The sequence below is a fragment of the Chelonoidis abingdonii genome, chromosome 8 (assembly GCF_003597395.2).
Source record: "Chelonoidis abingdonii isolate Lonesome George chromosome 8, CheloAbing_2.0, whole genome shotgun sequence".
NCBI classification, from domain to species: domain Eukaryota; kingdom Metazoa; phylum Chordata; order Testudines; family Testudinidae; genus Chelonoidis; species Chelonoidis abingdonii.
The window spans coordinates 71,984,448-72,001,410 of NC_133776.1; the positions used below are offsets into that span (position 1 = coordinate 71,984,448).

Genomic DNA, 16,963 nt, shown 5'->3' on the forward strand with positions numbered 1-16,963 from the left:
GCTATGTCAGGAGAGAGATGATCATCCATTGTTACCTGGTACGAACATCAGGAATGTAAATAGGGGCAGGACACAACCCCCCCCCCCCCCCCCCCAAAACCCACCCCCCCCCCCCCCCCCCCCCCCCCCCCCCCCCCCCCCCCCCCCCCCCAAACCCCCCCCCCCCCCCACCCCCCCCCCCCCCCCCCCCCCCCCCCCCCCCCCCCCCCCCCCCCCCCCCCCCCCTTCCCCCCCCCCCCCCCCCCCCCCCCCCCTCCCCCCCCCCCCCCCCCCCCCCCCCCCCCCCCAAACCCCCCCCCCCCCCCCCCCCCAGAACCCCCCCCCCCCCCCCCCCCCCCACCCCCCCCCCCCCCAACCCCCACCACCCCCCCCCCCCCCCCCCCCCCCCCCCCCCCCCCCCCCCTCCCCCCCCCCCCCCCCCCCCCCCCCCCCCCCCCCCCCCCCCCCCCCCCCCCCCCCCCCCCCCCCCCCCCCCCCCCCCCCCCCCCCCCCCCCCCCCCCCCCCCCCAACCCCCCCCCCCCCCCCCCCCCCCCCCCCCCCCCCCCCCCCCCCCCCCCCCCCCCCCCCCCCCCCCCCCCCCCAAAAAAACCCCCCCCCCCCCCCCACCCCCCCCCCCCCCCCAAACCCCCCACCCCCCCCCCCCCCCCCCCCCCCCCCCCCCCCCCCCCCCCCCCCCCCCCCCCCCCCCCCCCTGCGATTTTGCTACTGGCCAGAGCGGGGGGATGGGAGAGGGATAGCGACGAGTTTCAGCGTCTGGCAAGCAGGATTCTTCCCTGCTACCAGCAACGCGCTGCGGGGGGTGATGTAGGGTGATCACTAGCAGCGATCGTATATGAGATAGGAGCCATGCGCTGTTGGTGGATTGAAAGAGGGGTTTGGGCTTTGCAGGTTCCTCTTAACAGGAGCAAGGCATCATATAGATCACTGTGTATATGAACGGCGGAGAAGTCAAAATTTTAAAGCCTCACTTACCATGCCGCGTGGACGTACGGTTGGCCGTACCGCGTTCTGTGGTGTGTGCCACACCAGTCACACAGACATATATTTAAACGATACAAATGCGACCTTGTATAGGAGATCAATGTGCTCTGTAAGTGGATAGTTCTATGTGAAAGAGTACTATCATTGCTCTGTAAAAGGTACTTTCCACATACTTATCACCCTGGTTGCCTTCCCCTGCAGCTGCACATTTCTCTGAAGTCCCTATGCATCACGAGGGCGTGCTGTGATATGGCGAGGAAGAAGAAGCGCGAGATGAAATGTTCACAGAAATTATTGAAGTAACATGCAACGAGAGGGATAAACAGAATGATTGAAGGATGTGGTAGCAAAGTACAGGAAAGATGCCAGTGAACGATCTGAGAGGGCTAGCAGGAAGACCAGCGTTGGAGAGAAGCAACGCTGGATCTGCTGCGTTCTCAAACTGAAATCCTCCAACGCATGGTGCATCTTCAGGAAGAGCAGCACGGAGCAGAGGGCCGCTGCAGCCCCTGTATAACCTCCCTGCAAGCCCACGTCCATATCTCCCTCACCCAGACGTGTAAGAACGCGTGGGGAAGCTTTCTGCACCCGCCTACTCCTCCACACCCTGCAGAGTTCAAGGAAAGGCTGTAATTACGCTACATGTGCTTAATAGCCTTCTCCTTCCCCGCTCCTCCAAAGCACAGCAGCCAGGGACACCTTCCTAATTCTCTGCCTTTTTTTAGTTCCTGTTGTAATACAGAATACACGAAAGGGGAGGGTGGGTTGCTTACAGGGGAAATCTAGTAAGGAAAAACTCATGATTTTTAACAGATGCATAATTACTTTAATGAAATAAATGATTTTTAAACGATATAGAATTTATTTCCTTTGCAACCTGTAATGAAAAGGGGAGGGTGGGTTGCTTAACTGAATAAGTCCATCAAGTGCGGAGGGTTCATCAAGGGAAGCAAACAGAGTCACACCGTACCCTGGGCCGTGCTGAAACTCGTTTTCAAGGCTTCTCTGATGCGCGCAGCTCCAGGTGTGCTCTTCTAATCGCCCTGGTCTCTGGCTGCTCGTACTCAGCGGCCAGGTGATTTGCCTCAGCCTCCCACCCAGCCATAAATGTCTCCCCTTAGTCTCACAAAGATTGTGGAGCACACAGCAAGCAGCAATAGCAAGCGGGACATTGGTTGCTGGGTCTGAGGAGAAGTAGATGATCGCCAGCGCCTTTAAACGGCCAAATGCACATCTACCACCATCCGGCACTTGCTCAGCCTGTAGTTGAACAGCTCCTGACACTGTCCAGGCTGCCAGTGTATGGCTTCATGACCATGCATCAAGGGTAGGCTGGGTCCCCCAGGATAACTATAGGCATTTGAACATTCCAACGGTTATTTTCTGGTCTGGGAAGTAATTCCCTTGCTGCAGCCGTTAAACAGAGTAGTGCTCCTGAACGCGTGCGTCATAACCCTTCCTGGCATCCCACGTGGATGTGGTGAAACGTCCTTGTGGTCCACCAGTGCTTGCAGCACCATTGAAAGTACCCCTTGCGGTTCACGTACTGGGTGCCCTGGTGTTCTGGGGCCAAGATAGGGATATGGGTTCCATCTATGGCCCCACCACAGTTCGGAAAACCCATTGCAGCAAAGCCATCCACTATCACCTGCACGTTTCCCAGAGTCACAACCTTTCGTAGAGCAGCTTAACGATTGCTTTGGCTACTTGCATCACTGCAGCCCCCACAGTAGATTTGCCCACTCCAAATTGATTCCGACTGACCGGTAGCGTCTGGCGTTGCAAGCTTCCAGAGGCTATTGCCACTCGCTTCTCCACTGTGAGGGCTGCTCTTCATGTTTGTATTACGGCGTTTCAGGGCAGGGGAAAGCATGTCACAAAGTTCTAAGAAAGTGCTCTTACGCATGCGAAAGTTTCGCAGCCACTGCGAATCGTCCACACCGTCAAAACAATGCGGTCCCACCAGTCTGTGCTTGTTCCCGCTGCCCAAATTCAGCGTTCAATGGGTAGTAGATGCCCCGAATAGCAGTACTCCAAACGCTGGGGCCAGCGGTTATGGAGAATTCTGCCTCCATCTCGTCATCGCTGTCCTCGCCGCTCAGCAATAGCTGCCTCCTCCTCTCCTCCTGCCTTGCAGTTCATTGTTCAGTATAGTCAGCACGAGAGTACGCGAGGTGGTGACAACGGTCAGAATACCGTTGTGATCTCAGGGTCCATGATTGCTGTGCTATGGCGGTTGCTCAATGCCACTCCGCGAAAAAGGCGCCAAAGGGTTGTCTGCTGCCTTACAAAGGGAGGGGTGAGGCTTGTACCCAGCACCACCCGGGCAATGTTTTATGCCCCATCAGGCACTGTGCTCTCAACACGGAAGTGGGAACTATGGGATAGCTGAGGAACAGCTACCCACAGTGCACCGCTCCTGAATCGATGGTAGCCTGGAAGCACCATGGACATAAGCAATCGATTTTTTGATCGCACTGTGGACGCGCAAAACCGATTTTATAACATCGGTTTTGTAATATCAGTTTAAACTACTTCGAAATAATCGTGCAGTGTAGACGTACCCTGAGACAACTGCTAGTCTGCAAAGGGAAAGGTGGGGCTCGTAGAGCTCCGAGAGGCATGTTGCTGCCAACACCTGGTAATTGTGGACACTTTCCCCACATGGACACCCCACGGTGAGTAAATGGTGTTGATTCACCCTTGGACACCTGGCTTAACCTTGGACAGTGTTACACTGACACATTCTCCTTCACATGGTTGCGCTACACACAACACCGTATAAAAAAGATACACCATGGGTGAGGTAACATCTTTTACTAGACCAATTTCTGTTGGTAAAAGAGACAAGCTTTTGAGCTACACAGAGCTCTTCTCCCAGACCTGAAGAAGGGCTCTGTGTAGCTCAAAACCTTGTCTCTTTCACCAACAGAAGTGCCCCAATAAAAGATATGACCTCACCCACCTTGTATCTCTAATATCCTGGAACCAACACAGCTACAACAACACTACAAACAATTATGTAAGAAGTCTAACATGGATCTTCCCATAACCCTGGGAGAAGCAGGAATGAAGTTAATGGCTGGGCAAAAGAGCAGCTGTTCAATCTTCAGACTTACTCCCTCCCTTGAAATGCTCTGCTTTAACTTATATCACTCGCTGTATCAAGACAATTGGAGAAAAAGGTCTAATAATTGCCAGTGCTGACGTACCAGAGGTAAACTCACTGGAATCTTTGTCTATGGAACACTTATTTATTTTAATTAGCTCTTAACAGCTTATAATAGAATTGTGGCTTAGCTGAAATAGGACAGTTTTTATCATATAATTATGTGCTGGTCTGAGAAACTGATGGATAAACTTGAACCAAAATGGGATTTTTTCTTCGTAATGGCCTCCTCTGCTGAAATCAATAAGGAGTTAAGTGCTCGCAGAAGACTCCTGATTCCATGGCCCTTTTTTTTTTTTTTTTTTTGCTGATTCTTTGTTGCTGATTCTTTTGCTGATGCTGCTTGAGACCCACTCAATTGACCAATTTTTAGTGCCTATATGCAACAGCAATACTAAGGCCTCAGAGAAACCTCTTACGTTGCAACTAACTGTATTTCTGGAGTGGTTACTCATCAAGGCATGCAGCTCATTTTAAGTTATAATTATCTGGAGACTCAAGCCTGAACTAAGATGTCAATAGATCAATAACAAAAAAACACAAATAATTATAGAGGGCAGGCTACCCAAACAGCCATGCTCTTTCTATGTGTGGGCCTTTGTTTTAATTACCAAAACTAAAACTGCATTAATTTACAAAGGCTTTAATTGAGATTCAAAACAGAACAAAAAACAAAACAAAACAAAACGTTAAGGATGAAAATCCATCCTTAGCCAAGTTAACTAAGCATAGACATTTCAGTATGTAGCATGCACTCTATAGTACATCTAAACGCAACCATCATATTCCAAGGCCCCACTTAAAGTGACCGTACCATTTACGGGAGTTAGGGACAAGAGGACAGTTTCACTTTTGACTCTGATTTTTTTGGCTTTTCCAGGTTTAAGCTAGAAAATTGTCTTCCTTTTCCAAATAACTTAATCTCCCAATGACAATGTATAATAATATTTAACAATATTAGTTACCTAATAATGTGCCAATGACTACTCTTTAGTTAGAATGCGATAAGTGGCACCACAATCTCCTGCAATTAATGCAAAGGAACATACAAATGAAGTTAGGAAATGTTGCATTTTACAGCTCTGTAACGGACTCTACATGTATTTTTTATTTATTGATTTGTTTTATTTTTTCTATTTTATTTTTTCTAAATAGCTTTTTAAAAGGAATGAGAAAGTGCTATTTATTTATCTGAACATTCATCCACTGAAATCTTATTTCATTAGCCTTTTCAGATTGACAACTGACTGGCATTAGGTGTCTCATATCTGCAGTGTATAATCAGGAGATATTGTCTGTATCAGTATTTACAGTGCAAAGTGGCTTCTGAAAACTACTCTGAATATTTTTGTTATTGTTCTAAAGACTGGAAACTGATCATTTCAGTTTCTAGACTCAACAAAGTTAATTATCAGTGCCAATAAATAATTAGTCCTCCCAACCCATCCTGCAGGACCATAGCTTGATTTTTCAGATAAAAGATTTTTATATTAAGATTAGCATTAAACATAGCTAGTCCAGGTTCTTTACTATTATCTGGAGTTGCAACTAAAAAAGGAAACTGTGTCTGGCACCTGGAAGAAGAGATTGGGTTTTTGCCTTTGTGGATGGCCAACCACAATACATATTTTATAGTCACGTTAGTTAGCATCGGAAAAAAATGTTTCTCAGAGTTTCCATTATTATCCTCAATTTTACTGTGTACAGTTGTTAGGCTTTTCATTAAAATAAAGATGTTTTCATTCCCACTTATGTAGAAAAATAGTTCTTCTGTGCTACTCCATGCTGATTAGGTCTCAACTGGAGTATTGTGTCCATTTCTAGGAGCTACATTTCAGGAAAGATATAGACAAATTGGAGAAAGTCAAGAGAAGAGCAACAAAAATGATTAAAGGCCTAGAAAACATGACCTATGAGGGAAGATTGAAAAAAAATGGGCTTGTTTAGCTTGGAAAAGAGAAGACTGAGAGGTGACATGAGAACAGTTTTCAAGTACATAAAAGGTGCTAAGACGGGGGAGAAAAATTGTTCTTCTTAACCTTTGAGGATAGGACAAGAAGCAAGGGGCTTAAATTGCAGCAAGTGAGGTTTAGGTTGTACATTAGGAAAAAATTCCTAACTATGAGAGTGATTAAGCATTGGAATAAACTGACTAGGGAGATTATGGACTCTCCATCATTGGAGATTTTTAAGAGCAAGTTAGATAAACACCTGTCAGGAATGATCTAGAAAATACCTAGTCCTGCCATGAGTGCAGGGGACTGGACTAGATGACCTCTTAAGGTACCTTCCAGTCCTATGATTCTAAGATACAAGTTCTAATTATTGAAATTTTGACGATTTTGCAAAATAACAGTGACTGTTCCATGTTGAACTTCATGAACCTCATTATCTAAAGTTTCATCATCCAGCAAGTCCAGGGCCTGAACACATATACAGAGCAAAGCAAGAGGGTCTTATGTGCACAGATAGGGTATGGTGGTCCATTGAGCTGATACATCAATACTAAATACCTCCAACATGTAATCTAACAGTAATATTAGGGTTCACATTTTCAATTTGGGAAGATATATTTGTCTTTTGCTGTGTGCTGAACTTTATAGCATAGCAGATCTCCCCACCTGTCCATAAATGAGGGTTCACAACATCCACAGCATTGGCCCCTTCTACCATGGGGGAAGGGAGAAGAGGAGCCAACTCCAGCCCCCAAGAGCACAATGAGAGAGAAACTCCCTGAAAGAATACTCAGAGATTTTCCCTCCAAAAACCCCTCCCTGTGTGTTTTAACATGAGAGGGATGGCTTGGCTTCTGGTTAGAGTGCAAAACACTTACGGAAAAGACAAAAATTCTGTGCCTAGCTCCATCTGCAGTTACAGGCCATTGAGGGTGCATAAGAATTACACAAGTTGATTTACCTTATGAAAACTGATTAGCAAAACCCCTGGGGATTTCTTAACTGTACTGTGGCGGGATATAAGATCAGTGTAGCAATTCCCATCATCAGATGTATTTACTGTTAAAATATTGGATTAGTGATGTTATCACTGTTCCAAGATTATAAAGTGATTCTTTAAAACTGTGTAGAAAAATACTACACTCCATCACTTGTAATTAGGCTTGCAGTGAGAGTGTGGGTTTTTTTCCCCTTCCTGTTACAAAATTCTGCTCACTAAAAAAGAAACACAGTTCTCTTATTTTGCTTTGTAAAGAGAAAGGGTCAGACTTGCTCGATAAAATTATCCCTATGTATTTCATTGCACCTGCCAGAAGGCTCCTCAGCAACATCAGGTGGTCATAAATAATCAACATCCCATACCTTGTACTACCAGGTCTATAAAACGCATAATGAGGTACACACCAGCTGGGAATAATTATAAGTGAGATTTTAATTACTGGACAGTTAACCCTTCTGAAGAAAGGTCCTTTTTTTTCAAGTGTTTTGTGAGAAGGGGGTGTTGTTGACCTTCAGGGTCATCATTTTCTGAGTTTTGGTTGAGAATATGGGCTGAGGGATACGTGGTGGTCATTAAACGTGGTTATCTGCTATATTTGTTAGCCTGGACTTTGACCAGACAAAATCTTTGTTCTTTGTCTTTGGTTACATTTTAAAGGTATAAAGTGCCTAGAGTTGTTAGGATAGGTGCTTAAAAAGTAATAAATAAAAAGATTCAACTGCCATTCATTTCCCTCCTCTCATGTAATGCTGCCAACCATCTCTGAAATTCCTTGGTACTTTAGATACAGAGTGGGGACAGTGCAAAGGGTGTGAACAGAGGAAAGTTTAATAATGTACAAAAAGATTCTGAAATTGACGCAATGGTAGATATACCCTAATGGCCTTAGTGGCAAAAGCTGGCAAGTGCCCACTGCTGCACAATTTACCTAGCCAACTCCAGGCATTATTCCCATTACTTATTCTATTAAACTGGCTCTCTATCTTTAGCATTCTTCTTTCTTGCTCTAAGTTAATTCTCCCTCCCCTTGATCTCTTAATCCATGACACTGACGTAAAACACTATAAATGAGAGTACCCAACGCTAGAGCTCAGTTTGACTTTAAATTGCCCTATGTCTAGCTGACTATCAGAAATCTAGGCTATTTGCATGTATTCTAAACTGCAGCTGACGCAGTTTTGAACAACCTTGACACAGTTTATCAGCCCAATGTTTAATCAGGGAGTGCAGCAAGAAAACGTAACCACAACAATACACGGTATTTAACATTTCAATACACTGTATAAACTGATGACAAGCTCATCTTGGCAGCTACTATCATGTCCCCTTTTCCTGGTGCTCTCTTCCTCTGCAAAAATCTTGTCTACAATTTACCAGAGAACTAGATATAATATAGTTCTAATGTTGTCATACGTTTTATGTTCCACACAGGAAAGTTCAATTTCAAATCACTGCGTTCACAGTGAGAGCAACAGAGAACTGTTTGAATTAATTAGGGGTCATAGTGGAGGTAAAAGATTTTGACAGTGCATTCGGACTTACAAATCCATAGCTTTGACGGGACTCCCTTTTCCCACCTGTGCAATGAAGTGTCACTGAGAAAGCTTTGCTGGGATTCAGTTCTCCTGGAAGAGGACAATTGAATTTCAAACTGTCTGGTATAAGGGTCTATTTATAACTGCTATAATTGGCTGGAATTTGTTTGGGAGGACAAAACCACAGTGGAACTGGAAATAAAGAAACACCCCCACAAGAACACTTATTTTGTCTTAAAGCTACACCCTATATGCAAAACTGTCCAAACACCAATATCGGCCTGTGTTTCCGCTTCCTGTCATCAGGAAACGCATACGATAGTCTTTGCTTCAGTGATGTGCACGTGACCAGATCGGCACTGAAGATGTGCTACAGTAGGGTTTATTTCCTTTTGTTGATAAAATGCAACCTGCTACTAAGTGGCTGACTTTGAATTCTCAATAAATAACCCACATTTTTCTACGAATTCCAAGAGAACTGTTCAGTGTCCCTTTTAGAAAAGGAGCACTCATTCATCCATGTAAATATCATATTCCCATAAATAGCAGTTGCTTCTTCCTATAGTGCTTTCCACTAGATTTTATGCATATTCTGCTTGCTTTTAGAGTTGGGAAACAATTTTCTTTATGGGCACCATTTGTACCATTTGCCCGTTGCTCATAAAACAGACAAAGCCTTTATCCGTACCACGAATTTTCACTCACTTTATATAAAATGTCTAAGGAGGGATTTGCAGTAGCCTAAATTACATCCATGAAAGAATTAACAACTAATTTAATTTTCTGCTACGATAATGGCCTCAGTGTTTTACATTTTGTTGATCACATTTCTTCCATTCAAACAAAAAAACTCATAAAAATTGTACCTGGTTTATTTTTTTTTTCTAAATAACTAAGTATGAAGAGTGCCCAAAACATTACATTTTAAAGCTATTCAGTCACACAAGCAAATATGAACTAAAGTAAGGATTTGTTTCTAATCTGAGATAGGTGGATATAGACTGGCAAACATAATATGTTAAAAAATCCCTTGCAGCATGAGTGAATGCAACATATTGGGTAGCGCGTGTATACAACTGTCCCCTGATAAAGGTCATCCTTATTGTTAATAACTCTTCCTTTAGCCTAGAGGCCTAGAGTCCTGTGCTTTGGGAGCTAATGATTCAAGGCTTTTACTTTCATTTCACATGCACATGTTTTACCTAGCAACAGGGATATCTGTATATATGCAAGCACAGTTGAAGAGCATATCATTCAAAATCAGCAGTAATTCAATCCCATGTCCATCAGACCTCAATCAAGTCTTCGGATAATGAGATGCTGATTTTCAAAGAGCAAACCCAGAGGTGCATGAACAGTAAGCATCATGCCTCATGTAAACATTCACTTACTGCAACAGTTCACACAAACTAGAGATTGGGAGCACACAAGTGGGTGTTCAGTTCCAATTGTGAGTTCCTATGTTGGATTTTCTGCATTCATTTGCAGTAAATAGATTGTAAAATGTTATGGGCTCCAATACGTAATTCGTTTTTAAAATCAGGCCATAAGTGCAGGCAGAGCTGCTTGAGAGGAGTGCTAGCAGTGTAAAACGTCAGGCAGAACTCTAACTAGAGGCAGACATTACCATGTGGACAACAGGACTGTAATTACAGTGGGTCAGTCCTCTTCGCCCTCCCTGCCCCCAATATTTATACATAAATGAAGCCAGGGCTGATATGTAAGAGACAAATAAAGGAAATGGCTCTAAATTCCTAAATTTAGCATAATACACAAATTAGTAATAAATGATTTGTCAAAGTAAATATGCCAAAATAGGATCCTATAAAGCATTGTGTTTTCCTGAAGGTAAATGTTGCATATCAATATTCCCATTCATCCATCTCCTTGTCTTCTGATTTGAATAAGCACCACATATTTTCTGGTGGGTCAAACTGTTGGACCTTAAGATTTAATATGTCAAATTCATGAGCCTTCACTTTAAGCTGTCATTCTGTAGGCTTAAATAGAATTCTATCCCAGAAGTTAATGAGCTGTTCATAATTTCCTAAGACACCATTTGGATACTGATTTAATTTTAAATTTCTGTTTTGTCACTGGTTTATTTCAACCCCCATTATAATGATGTGTGTCAGGTAAAAAGTCCATGAATGACATGAGCTGAAATCCTTACATTTTTTCTAGGGTATGAAACATGTGAGGGTGAGGGGTGAGAAAAAGGAAGCAGACCTTAAGAGGGCTTAGCCAAATAACATAGCACTAACAGTCACATGGGACTCTCAGAGAAGAACCTAAAGCAAATGCCACGTGATCCTAAGACCAGAGAGCTAACCATTACAGTGCTTCTTTGGAGACTCAAACTGATACTGTTAAGACTCACAGAAATGAACACTACTATATTATTGGGGAAGAAAAGGCAAACAGAGAAACTTATTAATAATATGGCTCCTACCAACCTGGGGCTGAGTCCATGATTCCAGGCTTGTCTCTTTCAAAGGGCTCTGGGGTCTTCCCATCTCTTTTGTGTGCTTTTGAAGGGAGGAAAAAAAAAGGTGTCAGGTTATCTGCTCAGCCAACGTATTCATATTAACACTCATTTTCTATTTGTAAGTTTCAAATTACGAGACATATGCATAACATTCAGACAACTATTGTCAACCAGAATTGTCCGCTCTTTCAGAGGTCACTGGGATAGGTCTTTTTTTGACTCGGTACATAAGCCGGTTTTCATGCAGTAGTAATGTAGTGAGGAATCCCAACAAGATTGCATTGAATGCTTTGGTGAATTGAACAGCAGCACTTTTTCAGCCTTTCTTGAAAGCCCTTTTATAACACTAGATATAAAATTAATAGATAGCTCTGATACAGCAATTTTCATCTAAACATCTCAAAGTGTTTACAGATGGGGACACTGAGGCACAGAGAAAGGAGGTGGCCTTCCCATCACCAGGGCCGGCTCTACAGTTTTCACCGCCCCAAGCAGCGCATCGAATTGCCACCATGGACGGCAGGGGCAGTCCGCGTGCTCTTAGGGCGGCAGGTGCGTTTCTGCGGCTGCGGCAATTTGGCGGCAGCTTCTATGTTTAGCTGAAGCTGCCGCGGACAGCTAAAAGTAGAAGCTGGTGCCGAATTGCCGCCACCATGGAAATGCGTGTGCCACCCTAAGGGCACACAGACTTCCGCCGCTGTCCGCGGCAGCAATTTGGCACGCTGCTTGGGGGCAAAACAACAGGGACTGCCACCCCTTACAGATTGCCACCCCAAGCACCAGCTTGGAATGCTGGTGCCTGGAGCCGGCCCTGCCCATCACCACACCACAAGCCAGTGGCAAAATCTGGAATAGAAACTAGACTCCTGATTTCAAGTTCAGTGTCCTGTCCACTAGACCACATTGCCACGTCTCATTTATTTTGGCAATCAAGGATGTACCATGAATATAACATCTGTTACCCACAAAGCAAATGCAATTAATTTAAGCGTGGCTTATCAAAACAAAAAAATCAAACAGAAAGCTCCCCTAAAACACCTACTTTTTAAACACTGTGCTATTCAGGTTTCTTTCATGCTTTTGGCTGATAGCCTTCACCTTTCCTTAAAGCTCTTTATAATAGGAGCTTAGAAGGATGTGTTGCTTAATAGCTCATTGACCCTTAAACTCTGAGAATTCTAAAGTGGCAAGACTGACCTCAAATCAAAAGTCTTTACAATCAGATGGCTTAATGGAACCCTTGAAGAATTATATTTGCTTACTCTTCATATTCCCAAGTTAAATTACTCGACATTTCCAAACCACCTTGCAAACTTGCTAATGTGTATAATTGCTCAACTTTGCTCATGAATGTTTTGGACTTTGAGTATAGGGATTGAGGTGCCATTTCAACTACCAGAGAGTCATTACTAAAGTCTTTTGTGAGTATATCATGCCTACCCACACATATAATTGGTCTTAAGATAAATAGCAAACATCACACTTTTCATAACACTAAAGTGGTCACTACCTATTTTTGGCAGTGTCTTGCTATATACTGCAGAATAATAGATTTGGTAAATAGTAAGACATCATCTGACTTCCTGAATGACATTGACAAAGATTTTTCAATAAAACTAGAAGAACTAAACTGAATGTTGGCTGGAAGCATTAAATAAATCTTCTAGATAAATGGTCAAATAAATATATCTACTCTCACGCAGAGGCTGATATAAAATAATAATTGATAAAAGTAGCCCAGGCGTATGTATTACAACATTCAGACTAATATACACTTCATTAACAGTAGTTCTATCACCAGAAGCTGTGTATTTTCTCATTGTATATGTTCCTCTGTACAAGATTCCTGTTTTGGACTTTCCTACGAAATTTTACCTGCTGTAGTGTTGTTCAAGACAGCAATCAAATTTAACAGTCCTGCTAAAGACAGAGATGGTTCATAAACCCATAAATTACTCCAAAGAGGGAAACAGCATGATCCAGTGGTTAGAACACAGGATTGGGCCTCAAGAAACCTGAGTTTTATTAGAGACTCTGCCTATGACTCATGGCGTACCCATGGACAAGTCACATACCTGCTCCTTGTCTGTTTCTCCATCTGTAAAAGGGGAATAATATACACTTTTGTGAAGTTCATTACCATCCTCTGACAAAAGGCACTATTAAGGGCCAGGTTTTATTATGCATTTTTATTTTGGTAGCTGCAAAAGTTTACACTCTGACATGCCATGTTATGGGAGAGCCTAATGACATGTCATAATGCATCGCAACAGTGTCATATCTGAGTGCCTCAGATCATTGCAAGAAGTGCAGTATAAATACCTAGACACACAGAAATGTGATCAGCCAAAAGATTTGCTGTCTATCATAATATATATTTTAAGTATCTGATTCAAATGAAGGATGTCAAAAATACATAGTTTGTAGGCTACCTCAGCTATCTTTTGTTTGTATTGATCACTGGAAGTGCCGAGTTCAAATGACTATTGAAATAAACAGAGAATTTAATTATGGTAGGTTATATAATGGCTGCACGTGTGGGGGGGCATCTTGTTTTAAAACTGTAAAAGCAGCAGAGAATCCTGTGGCACCTTATAGACTAACAGACGCTTTGGAGATGCATCTGACGAAGTGGGTATTCACCCACGAAAGCTCGTGCTCCAAAATGACTGTTAGTCTATAAGGTGCCACAGGATTCTCTGCTGCTTTTACAGATCCAGACTAAAACGAATACCCCTCTGATACTTGTTTTAAAACTGTACAACAGGGGTCAGCAACCTTTGGCATGCGCCTCGCCAGCGTAAGCCCCCTGACGGGCTGGTCTGTTTACCTGCTGCGTCCACAGGTTTGGCCAATCACGTCTCCCACTGGCCACGGTTCACCATCCCAGACCAATGGGGGCGGCGGGAAGTGGTGGCCAACATATCCCTCAGCCCGCATCACTTCTCGCCGCCCCCATTGGCCTGGGACGGTGAACAGCGGCCAGTGGGAGCCGCAATCAGCCAAATCTGAGAATGCAGTAGGTAAACAAATCAGCCCAGCCCACCAGGGTGCTTACCCTGGCGAGCCGCATGCCAAAGGTTGCCGACCCCTGCTGTACAATTACACATCCCTGTAATTTGCCTGCGGTCTTGGATGATGTGATGGCAATTGAACATGATTCAGTGTTTAAATATGACAATGAATAGATTAGTTTTTTTCTGAGGGAAAAAATACCAGATTTAGTGTGAATCAAATCCAATTAAAACAGGCATATTTGTTTTATATTCTGTGGGGGAAAGCTATGTTTTTTTCATATATACACAAATATAAGTATATATATTCTACTTTTAAGCAGCATAAACACACATTCATATATATTATTAATTAGTAGAAGTAGTAAATATTTCTACTGTAGTAAATATTTCTACTGTGGCACTACCTAATGGCAAACCTCATGAGAAACACATTGTATTAGCTGCTGTACAAATACTTAAAGTATTTATTAACTAGTTGGATAAAATAAGAACCCTTCCAAACATTTTGTCCATTTTTAGTATCAAATTCCAAAAAAATCTTTTAATGAGGTTTGAAAATGTTAGATAAATGGTTTTCCACTTCCAGTTTCTGTCCAGGATAGGCAACAGAACTGCTCAAATACTGTAAAGAAAAGCTGTTCTTTTCATAGGGTATTTCCTACTATGATCTTAAATGAAAATTCCACAAATCTGATAAGGAAACATGTTTTCATAAAATTTCCAGGTCAGTTTTCCAGTCTCTAGAAATTCAAAACTAGTGGTAACTTGAGTACTACAGAAAGAGGCAGGAGGGGGAACAGGAAGATTCTTGGAAACAAATTAAGAGCGAGACTGAGATCAGGAAGAGGAACTGGGCAAAACTCTTTAAGATAAGTTATTTTTTCATAATAAGTGAGCAAAAATCCATAAAAGTCACTGGAAAGACTACCATTGACTTCAGTGCACTTTGGACCAAGCCCTGAGGATGTAACTTTTGAAAAAAATTGCATGCATACACCAACACTTTATACCTTGCTGAGTGGCTTTCAAATATTAACAAATGAATCCTCAAACCACCCTTGGTGAACTAGGTATAGTAAGAGAAATGTGATCATTGCTCTAGTCACCACTCATATATACCACCTCAGGAGTAAAAATATGTTTAGAAAGGGCACAGAACAGGAAGCCAAGGGTAGCATCTTTTCTCTTTCAAGTCGCAAGGGAAACAAGTGGTCAGGATCTTGATTTTATTTTTCAACCATAGTATGAATTCTATACTTGACAATCTTCTAGCTTGCCTTTTGCAGAAGTAAGCATCATGTATCAGGTGTTATTTAAAAAAATCACTGTCTCAGTTGGAGGACTATTGCATCTTGTTTTTAGCAACCAAGCGCCCATTTCTAGGGAAATGCAAGTGTCACGATGCTGCAGAGTTATAAAACAATTCTTGTAATTTTTAATGGATGATGTTGAGTGTCACCAATGCTGTTTTAACAGCCACTTCACTCTAAGAATCTGACAAGTGCAAAAAAATGTGTGCTACTCGACCTTCAAAAAACAAATTAAAATCGCTGGGAATGTATGTTCACCATTTAATTAAATGCAATTCCTTGAGGGAGGAGGTAAATTATTAGTGAGTCCTAACCTGTGTAGTTGATCTGGATATGTGCAAAATGAGAAGCTATACCAGACAACCAGATTCCTGCTCCCATACTGTCAATTTCATAAACATGCAAGCACAGAACAAATAATGGTCTAAGTCTGATGTAACATTTATCTCCATTTTACGGAAGCATCTGATGACTTCTGGATGGCTGATGTACTCTGAGAACCTAAGAATCAGAACTGGAATTAAAAGTAGTATCTGTCAGGTTCCCACTTATTTCTTTTTAGACCTACCTTTCCTCCCTCTAGCCCAGTGGTTTTAAACCTTTTTTCATTTGCGGGCCCATAAAAAATATCAATTGGAGGTGCGGACTCCTTTGGAAATCGTATAAAATCATTTGTGCATTCTCAAGAATCTGCAGATCACAGGTTGAAAAGCATGGTTCTATGATAATGACAACCTTCTGCAGACTCTTTGAATATAGTCTGTGGAACCCCAGGAGTCAGTGTTGAAAACCACTGCTGTAGTCAAAACAGGTTAGAACTGACCCGAGCTAATTTTCTGAAGGTTCATTAAAAAGTTACATTTACAAGGCATTAAAGAACTCTGTAGCTCAATTTTAACTTGGCCAGAAGGCATAGCCTCTCTGTGCAAATAAGCCTAAAGGGCATCAGGGCAAAGGAACAAAAAGAAAATGCTCGGGATTAAATTATGAAGGTATTGAAACTGTACTGAATTCCAACAGAATACCTTATTTCATCAAGACGTATGGAAAGAAGAAAATCTGCTAGTTCCCTGCAAATGCAGAATAAGCGGGATTACCGCCAAAGACCAGTATAATCGAAAAGTAAATGGGTCATTATCCTACAGTAAATAATTTTCTTTGTACAATACAACAACCAAAAAACTCACAATAACTCTGCTCTGTTAGACTTAACCTATTTATTACCGCAGATTTACAAAGCGAGAGGCTGGTTTGCTACAGTACTAGAAAATATAATATTCTATACCATCTCTTCCCTGTTAGAGACATTGCAAAGTAATCCACATTGGAAAACATAATCCCAACTATATGTCTAACATGATGAGTCTAAATTAGCTGTTACTACTCAAGAAAGAGATCTTGGGAGTCATTGTGGATAGTTCTCTGAAAACATATATTGGAATTGGAAAAGGTCCAGAAAAGGGCAACAAAAAGGATTATGGATATGGAACAGCTGCCATATGAGGAC

General features: G+C 42.8%; 1 protein-coding gene across 2 annotated transcripts in view; it reads right to left on the minus strand.

Moving 5' to 3' along the window:
* Window positions 1–16,963, minus strand: part of PCDH11X (protocadherin 11 X-linked) — a 1,065,677-nt gene that overhangs the window by 524,474 nt on the left and 524,240 nt on the right. For both annotated transcript variants that reach the window (XM_032762349.2, XM_032762343.2), the window contains one exon: window positions 11,098–11,169. In XM_032762349.2, the coding sequence (XP_032618240.1) occupies window positions 11,098–11,169 (72 nt within the window). The remainder of the gene's footprint in view (window positions 1–11,097; window positions 11,170–16,963) is intronic.